The sequence below is a fragment of the Hesperophylax consimilis genome, chromosome 1 (assembly GCF_061612785.1).
Source record: "Hesperophylax consimilis isolate HC1 chromosome 1, BYU_Hcon_1.0, whole genome shotgun sequence".
Taxonomy (NCBI): Eukaryota; Metazoa; Arthropoda; class Insecta; order Trichoptera; family Limnephilidae; genus Hesperophylax; species Hesperophylax consimilis.
In genome coordinates this window covers 10,301,700-10,311,992 of record NC_142836.1, presented here as the reverse complement: position 1 = coordinate 10,311,992, position 10,293 = coordinate 10,301,700, and the positions used below count along the sequence as shown (strand labels likewise).

The window sequence follows — 10,293 nt, the reverse complement described above, 5'->3', positions numbered from 1 at the left end:
TCAGTGGTGTCAGTGTCAATGTATGGTCAATGTCAAAAGAAAAGAGATGGCAATAGATGCAAAATTGAGAAACTTGTCATGAAAATAAGCTGCAAATTGCGAATATAGAATCAATTCACGGTTTTAGTATACTGATTGCTGAAAAAGTTCCGTACAGCTTGTGAAATTTCATCCCAACTGCACAAATTAATCAATCACAGGTTCACTTCAGTTAAAGTTCAATAACACAAGCAGAGATGACTACCCTGATCGAATCGTACGAACAGCAATATTCCAACTTAACCGCTGACATTACCGCACAAATTGGGACATTGAAGCTTTCAAAATCTGGTAAAAAATTCTAACCTTATTTGACATACATCTTGAAAAAAATAATTTCTGATTTTAATTTTGTTTATTTATGTTCATACCTCCAATCTGTTGAAGTGCAATATTGACCTTTTGCACCTAGATTTTCCATTAAATATTGAATTAATATGTATTGTTGAAACATATGGTTGTCTATTTACTTCAATATGTTCAGTATAGGTGTGCTTACTCTAACGTTGTAATGTTTTTGCATTTTTTCCACAGATGACCGAAGAAGGCTTATTGCTGGTATTGAGGATCATTTTGAAGAAGCAAATGATTTGGTACGGAATGTTTTATTTTATTGAGCCAAATGAAAATAAATAATATTGTTTTTCAGATATTATCTAATTTTCTATATGTAAATATGAGTCATGTGGTTGCAAAACCCGCTCTGGAAAAATCTGCTAATTTTGATGCATTCCCATGGTGTTTTAAACACACTGAAAGTAAATATAATATTAATATTTTTTACTAAATATCAAAAGAATAATGATTACTATATGGATATATAAATGTTTTTCTTTTTGTAATCAAGGTATTCCAAACAGTTTTTCTCAACTATTTCCAAAATTTCCAGCTGCGGGTTTTGCAACTCCACGATTCATATATAAAATTCTATCCGAGTCACACATTTGCATAAGATGTGTCTTGTAATATCAAGAATTCATCATATCCCAAACAGTATTAATTCCACTTCAGGCTGTTTTGGGCTGAGCATTATGTAAGCATAATAAATACAAAATAATACAAATACAACACGTCAAATCACCAGATATCAAATGGGAAAATAATTCACCGACTCCAGATATTTTCATATCAGAGGGTTCGGCTCGGTAGAACTACTAATTGGACCAATAAATCCTGCTGATCCCTCAATATAAATATTTGAAAAATTTTTCGTAATCCTACATGTATTTAAAATGACTGATTTTTGCATTTTTATATATAAATTCTTTCATAGATCTAATACGCCTAAATTTTGAATATAATAATAATGCCAGTAGCCGAAATAACAAATTATAATATTGTTATAGTCTGAGAATGCCAAATTCTTTTTATCTCATTTCCTAAATCTGTGTATTTTCTTTTTTTTCACTAACAGATTCTTATATCAATGATATAAGTTTTTTTTATTTTGTCATGTAAGATAATATCGGGTCTATTATAACTAATCGTTCGGTCTGTTAGTATAGTTTTATCATAATATATTTTATAAAATTCATTTACTAAAAATGAATTTGGTTCGTATTCATAATATGGTACTATATTACGGCAGTCAATCAAGTTATGTTTAGTTACCAAACTTTGGCGAATTATTTTTAAAACTTGATTATGCTTAAATGTATACTAGGACGGCGCTAATATAGAACATCCCGATATAATATGTTCTATAGTTTCCGGAAAAGCCAAACATTTTCTACATAAATCATCAATTTGATTTGTATCTTTGATTATATGCTTCCAATAATTTTTAGTATTAATGACTCTATCCTGAATGGCAAGCATAAATCCTTCTATTTCTGCGTTTAACTCTCCAATACTCAACCATTTGTTTGACGAAAATTTGTCAACATACGTTTGGTTGAGATAATTGAAGCGTTTTGCGTGTAAAAATTTTATTTCCCAGGAATCTAATAATTCCTGGTTAGGATTTATAAAAATGTTGGCATTCTCGTCATATAAATTTAAAGGTGTAATGTTTCTATATGCCTTGCAAATTATATTGTGCATTTCTGAGCTATTAGCTTTCATATGGAAAAAATTTCTTAGCATTTCTACCAGATTATGTTTCAAAGAAGTTATTTTGACTATACCTCTACCTCCTAAATTTCTAGGTAAATTAATTTGTTCTATAGCTGAATTTGGATGATGGCAATTAAACTTTGTTAGCGTAGTTCTAATTAATCGTTTTAAGTTATCTAAATCTGTATTGCACCATTTAATTATGCCAAATGAGTACTTTAATAGAGGTATTTCCCAAGTATTTATTGCTTTTACTAAATTTTTAGCAGATAGATTGCATTTTAAAATTTTCCTTTATTTTTACTCAAGATATAGATTTTTGAGTTCATGGTTCATTTTAATTACCGCAGGTCCAAAGATCCTTCCTCATTGATTGTGCTAATGAATAGTTGTGCTGTTTGTCCAGTTGGAGCAATTAGAAATCGAGGTGCGAGGGTCGGGACAGAGCCATCTGATGACTCGAGTGCCGTGCTATCGCGCCGAATTAGCACGGATCAAAACTGAATTCCACACCGCCAAACAGAGTAACATGGACGGTATTTCTTGTATGTTTATGTTGTACATCCTGCTATGTCTAGTTTTATTATTATTTATATTTATCTATTTTAATGTCATCACAATCCACTATACCAGGGGTCGGCGACTCCAGCATCACCTCCAACTCAAAGTCTCATTATAAGAGCGCAATACACAATTCAAACAGCATGACCGCAATGCGTATTATTTATTTGCGTGCTCATACTAGTACTCTATCAAAATCAAATTAGCCATTGAAAATAACATCTAGATGCCGTCAACGTCCAACGCAATTCGTATTATTTATTTGAGTGCTCGTACTAGTACTCTATCAAAATCAAACTAGCCATTGAAAATAACATCTAGATGCCGTCAACGTCCAACGCTTTTCCTGAAAATTTTCGTCAACAATGTTGGATTTATATGATAATATCAGTATAAATATTATTCAACACAACACAATTCATTGGATTTATATGATAATATCAGTATGAATATTATTCAACACAACACAATTCATTTTACAAAATATTACATATTGGATATGATTTGAGATTTTCACAGCCGCATGCGATGTCACATCTGCCCTAATGATGGATACTATAACTCTGTTCGAAACGTTGGCTAAAGAAGGAGGAAGCGCAACACGGCCCAAAAAAATAACACAATAATATTAAATATTTTTTAGTAGTCTTAGCGCCACACTAAGAAACTGAATTTATCTCTACTTAAACGTTCCTACCCAGGAATTGGAGTCGACCACTCTACCAAACTCGTCAAATGCCGATCGGGTAGGACTGACATTTATTTAGTATATTAACTGCTGTAATGACATCTGATTTCAGAGAAATGCATATGTCCATGTGTGTGTACGTGATTCCCATAAAAAATTGATAGAATGCATTGTCATCGACGAGTTTATCTGTCGAGTTTCAGCTTGATTAGATGTCAGAAAGTGGGTTCATTTCCACTTCCAAGATTTGCATTCATTCATTCATTCATTACCGAAAACAAAAGTGAAATTCAAATAAAGTATTTAAAAAAAGAAGATAATAAAACATTTATTAGTATTATTTTCAGCTCCATGAAAATGTTACGATTCTGTATATTTAGGATGGGTTGTTTCACAGAATTTGGACAATTCATCAAACAATATTCAAGTTCTGTGAAAGTCCTATTTAAGTTTCGTTCAAGTTATGTACATACTATGAAGAGACCAGCCCATGATAAAATAATAACAGAACTTGAATAGAACTTTCACAGAACTTAAATTTTGTGAGGAAAGCCATCCTTAATATTTGACTTTTAACTAGAAAGTCTGCCGATCCTTGTACTACAGCAATATGTAGCAGTAAAGTTATTGGTATAATCAAATACCCTTTAATATTAATAATACCTCCAACTTCTGACGTTTCCCATACATTCTGATGGGGACATGCTACACTAGTACCTACCATTGGTTCTTAGCCTTGGTTTTCTCTCATACATTTTAATGGATTTTACAAAAATAAACTACAGTAGTTGAAATGTTTTTTTTTTTAAAGAGATTAAAGTGAAATTGCACATCCCAACTTTTCAAAATATTAAAGCGATTATCAAATCTGTCTTTGAAGGTTTAGAAAGGTAATAAAATAATTTTATAATTGTAATTTTACGAAAAGATTTCAGTATATTTAATATTAATTTATAAAAATACTAGCTGTACACCGCCACGCGTTTGTGTGGCTCTGTATAACTTTTCAGATGAAGAAACAATAGTGCTTGTTGCTTTTACATCCAACAGATGACGCTGTTTTTCAAAAAAAGCATTTTGTCCAACAGATGGCGCTGTTATACCTGTCACAGGTGACATCTATATAATATATTTTTACCAGCTGACATGTACCCGGAGTTGCTGAGGGTTATCCTTACGAGATAGACATATACCATTGCGGACTTTTCTGTAGGTCTTTTTAAGATGTGCAATTCCGTAGTACATTATTTTTAATTTTTCTCATCTGGTTTAGCCAGCGTTAGCAATGTAAGCGCTTGATAATATTTTTTTTATGACTTGATTACAAAACATTGACTTTTCTCTACTTTCTATAAATATAATATGCATGTATTATATACAGGGTGTCCGGAAACTCGTAGTACAAGCGGGAAACTGGTGAATCTACATCACATTTGGAGTCGATTTTGTAGTATATTTTTTTTTTATTTGAGCTTTCGTTATCGAGTAAATCGAGTTTGAAGTTGATTTTTTTTTTTTTTTCAAAATTCTTCTTCATCTTCATCAAATTCTTATAAATTATTACTGAAGATCAAAGTACCCTAAAACTATTTGAAAGTAAAACAAATGAAGAAACTCGGATTTGAAGCATTATTTTGAAATCACCCTTCATTTAACCCGGTGTAATCATAAAATATTTCTGCTCTGCAGGGTTAAAACATCTGTTATTCAACCCTAAACACCAGAAAAAACTTTAACCCTAAAATAGCCGAAAAATATTTTTTTTTGGTTTTTTTTTTTTTTGAAAATGCTCAAATCAAAAAACTTTATGTTTTTTTGGGTTCCCCATGTGGTGTAGATTCTCCAGTTTCCCGCTTGTACTACGAGTTTCCGGACACCGTGTATATAACATATATATAAATCTTCCGGAAGAAATTCTCTAAATGTTAGTGAAAACCCTATCAATCTGTTGTGTGATTTAGAAGAACTAAACGCACAGACAGACGCGCAAAGCGAATTATCAATTATATTGTTATACACGGTGTCCGGAAACTCGTAGTACAAGCGGGAAACTGGAGAATCTACACCACATGGCGAACCCAAAAAAACATAAAGTTTTTTGATTTGAGCATTTTCAAAAAAAAAAAAAAACAAAAAAAAAATATTTTTCGGCTATTTTAGGGTTAAAGTTTTTTCTGGTGTTTAGGGTTGAATAACAGATGTTTTAACCCTGCAGAGCAGAAATATTTTATGATTACACCGGGTTAAATGAAGGGTGATTTCAAAATAATGCTTCAAATCCGAGTTTCTTCATTTGTTTTACTTTCAAATAGTTTTAATTAGTTGGGTACTTTGATCTTCCGTAATAATTTATAAGAATTTGATTAAAAAAATAAAAAATCAACTTCAAACTCGATTTACTCGATAACGAAAGCTCAAATAAAAAAAATATACTACAAAATCGACTCCAAATGTGATGTAGATTCACCAGTTTCCCGCTTGTACTACGAGTTTCCGGACACCCTGTATATTCGATAATTCGCTTTGCGCGAATCAAAACAAAACAACAAGTCAAACTTTAAAACACATACAAAATTCTATTTTTCCTCTTACATATCATCTGGGCCTCTTCAAGACCCGCTTTAATAAATCCTTTCCTACAGGCCCTACTTAACCCGCCTCATAAGGCTGCCCAACCAGGTGGCGACATAGCTTCCCTGCCTTTACACAGTACAGATAGGGGCGCCCTTATGAGGTGTTGCATAAAAAAATGTGTTTTGAACATTAACATTTACAATGATTTATAACCTCAACTTGAACACAGAATAAAAAAATTATTGTTATTTAAAAAAAAATAAAAACTTCAACTTGAAACATGGAACTAACCTTAACCTTAAAAATTTTGTAAATATATTTTCATGGTGTAATCCACTTTTTACATAATCAGGAAAGTTTTATTTGGTAGGATTTAACAATTTCATTTTCAACAAACAATAATCTGTCAACTTTTTAATATTTCTATTTTTGAGACTGATAATTCGTGGTGGAATTCCATTATAATATATTATAATAAAACAAATAAAAAACTTTATTCCACAAAATTTTATTTTGACCGTAACCGGTTTCAGCTCGTCAAAGACATCTTCAGACTGGTACACAAAATTCTTAGTCTACGGTTTATATACACAACATATGGGGGGAGAGGGGTACGGTCAAAATGAAATTAAGTGGAATAAAGTTTTTTATTTGTTTTATTATAATATATTAATCTGATATAAATAAAAAACTTTATTCCACAAAATTTTATTTTGACCGTAACCGGTTTCAGCTCGTCAAAGACATCTTCAGACTGGTACACAAAATTCTTAGTCTACGGTTTATATACACAACATATGGGGGGAGAGGGGTACGGTCAAAATAAAATTAAGTGGAATAAAGTTTTTTATTTGTTTTATTATAATATATTAATCTGTCAACGTTTTTTGTTGAGTGGAGTGTTTTTGTTGTTTGTTCGTAAACTGAACCACGGAACCTACCTTTTAAAGATTGTTATATATTTTTTTTAATCAATAAAGATCTTAATACAAATTAGAAAACCCAAAACTGCCACTAAATAAATTCAATTTGCCGCCATTGAAAGGAATGTCAGTCAACATGCCTATCTCCCTCTAGCAGCCAGAGTCGTTGATATTGCCACTGTTTCACTGGAGTTGGACGAATTATTAATATTATAGGGTATTTGCACAGACATATGAATATATAGACTAGAAATTAAAGGTGAGGGGTAAAATCAACTGTTGAAGAACAAAGGGGGTAAAGCTGACTGTGATTCGTCAATAAATCAATCTGACAGTATATAGGCATCTCGCATTTTAATATCACCATTTAGTTCTCAAAAGTAAAATCTGCTTTTGAATGAATAGACATTTTTACATGGGAGCGCAAATTACTCGCCACGTTATGAACAAATTTGCGAAGTCCAAATTCGGCAAAAAAAATTTCTTCTATTTTCAGAGTCGAATATTTTGTTTACGTATTTAGTTAAGACACTTTTATAAGTGTTCATAATTTACTTCCCAGTAACAACGATGCGCACACTTGGGAATCGCTACATTCGACCAATGTTGGAGGGTTGTCACAACCGCTAGGTTCCTATTAATAATAAAATATTGAAATCTTTAAGAAAGAAAAGTAAAACAACTAAAAAAACAAATGAAATTATATACACAGTTTTTACCAGCGATTCCTAAGAGTATTTGGAGTAAAAATTTGGACATCATTTTGCCTTCCGATGACACTTTTTCAATTAAAAACAAAAAACATGATTTTCTATCACACATCGCCACTCGGTATAACCTAGCGCATTACGTGATATGCACTCCTTCTCGTTCCAGCAGTACCGTACATACGAAACAAGCGCGCACCTAACACGTGGTACCTAAAGCGCAAAAGGCGATGGTACATCCCTGATTCTTATTCAAACGGCTTTGTATTTTGCGTCCAGATGTATCTCGATGTGATAGTGTATGTTTCTACAACTGATCTATATTATACGATGTGAATAAGCTTAAAATAATGCTTACATATGGAATGTAATACGACAATTGGGTTTATTCTCTTTTTCACATCTATTTTTACAAGTTTTCATAGCAAAAGCCACCATTTTGCCGTGTTATTTCGTAAAATGCCTCGACCATAGCTCGAACAAGAATGATGACGTCACATTCTCAAGATTCACGGGAAGCCATACGCGAGCCCAGCCGGCTCCAATGGAACCGGTATGGGGAGTGGGGAATAATACGCTTTTAATCATTTAGGGCAGGTCTACTAATATTCATATGTCTATGGGTATTTGGTATAATTTCAAATATATGTCTCTGGCTTTGTCTTCAATCACCCAATCAGTATTTTGGGTGGTATCAGTATCTTGATCAAATTTAAAAGGAACAGGTTGTTTATTGCAGTACAGGTATTTTATTACCGTCTAACCTTTACAAAATTTGTAATAAGTAATTATTTGGATATTTCAGTGCAATCCGGAGATGGAAATGATTACTATGATGAATGGAATGTATCCCAAGAGCAGAAGACAAAGCTTTTGGACAATTCTGACCGAATTGAGAAGACGGGGAAAAAGTTGACTGAGGGTTACAGCGTTCTTTTGGAAGCCGAACAAATCGGGGCAACCGTCCTCAGCGATCTTAACTTGCAGAGAGAAACCATCCAGCGCTCCCGGAACAGGGTAAGCATTCCTATTTTCTGTTTGTCTATTTATTAATATATCTTAAACCTTTTTTGTAAGATTCATTAGACTTTAATAATTATGTAGTACCAAAAAACCCAGACCTACCATACTGCGCGGAAATCAAATCTGTGCCCTCATGACTCCCGATCTAATGCGTAGACAATTATGCTAGTCATTATTGGTAGTCGGTAGACATCATAAGTATACAAAGTGTGCATCAATAGCGGAAGGAATTCGCACATCCCATGACTTGTTTTCTGATTTACAGCTCCGAGAAACCGATGAGCAGCTAAGTAGATCTACAAGAATTATGAACAGCATGATAATGAGAACTATGCAGCAAAAATTTGTATTGATCGCATTCATCCTTTTAATTGTTATCATTATAGGTTTTTCAATATATTTCTCTGTGAAATAAAAAAAAATCTTGGCAATCATTTTAATGGCAATAACAATTTTAATATAATTAGTCTACAAAATAAAAAAAATAAAATTGAGACAAATTTTATTTTTATTTATAATGGCAATACCAATTTGAATATAATTGGAGTACAATATTAAAAAAAAAAATTGACATAATTTTATTTCTACTTATGTATTGACTTTCACATTTATTGAGTTTTAGTCACTTTTATAATAGTTTCACTAAAAATTTCGACGCAGCTAAGTCCCAACTAAAATATTGTGCAAACCATGACTGAAAGGTGGAATTAAAAGATTAATAATCTGTTATCTATTTATTTAATAAAAATCAAGCAAATAAATATTATGTATATTGTGTAAGTAGTTTTAGTGACAACAAATCCAACTAAGCCCGTAGTCTCACTTAAGGCTTGGTAAGGGTAAGGAATCAACAAAAATCGACCCTGCGCAAAGTTAAGTTCACTACGGTTTGCAATGCAGCCATTGTCGGACTTTTCTGCGCAGGGGCTCTGATTTTTGTTGATTCCTTATCCCTACCAAGCTAGAGGGACAACGGTTTAAGGGGCATAGAACAAGATATTTATATCTGTTTATTCCCAATAAAGACAATTCAGCAAGTTAAAAGAGGAGACAATCATGTATTAAGTTCGTCTAGTACTGTATTGTTTATTACTTTTGTGCAATTTAAGTCATTCTTCGTTGGAATTGTATTGACATGCTTGTAAAAAGGACTATTAAAATGCTGCATCCCTATCAAACTATATTATAGCAAATTATGTACATAAAATATGCAAATAATGCATCTATACAATTTAAATAAATTGGAAAATAAAATTAAAATTTGTTTTTTTTTCAATATATTTTAAAATAGCACACATACATCCATTTTAAATAAGCACATTGTATGTTTAATTTTGTTTTCAATCCTATAAAGTTAATAAACTGTTTCCCCCCTATAAAGATTTTGAGATAGACTAGAAAATGTTATCCTATGTACACACGTATATTCGTGCTTGACGGTTTGGCTCGATCAAACGTGTTGACATAGAACCAAGCTCATCGTTATGTCCACACGCTCGAGCAGCTCTACACACATAGAGCTGCTCGATCAAACGTGTTGACATAGAACCAAGCTCATCGTTATGTCCACACGCTCGAGCAGCTCTAAACACATAGATACATTACCAAGATGCTCAGTCAAATCGTAAATTTCCGTTGAACATCGAGCAAGGACGGACCTCGAATCTTTTCCGCATCTATATCGAACAAAAAGCATGGAGCGAAACGGCACTCACATCGAGAC

The 10,293-nt window shown here is 32.5% G+C and overlaps 1 protein-coding gene across 1 annotated transcript; it reads left to right on the top strand.

The window, feature by feature from the left end:
- On the top strand, positions 1-10,207 carry Vti1a (Vesicle transport through interaction with t-SNAREs 1a). Its single transcript, XM_089647526.1, has 5 exons — positions 1-330; positions 574-632; positions 2,501-2,639; positions 8,353-8,564; positions 8,836-10,207. The coding sequence occupies exons 1-5, from the start codon at positions 237-239 to the stop codon at positions 8,983-8,985; spliced, it is 654 nt and encodes a 217-aa protein (XP_089503652.1). The 5' UTR covers positions 1-236; the 3' UTR covers positions 8,986-10,207.
- Positions 10,208-10,293: the final 86 nt, after the last annotated feature.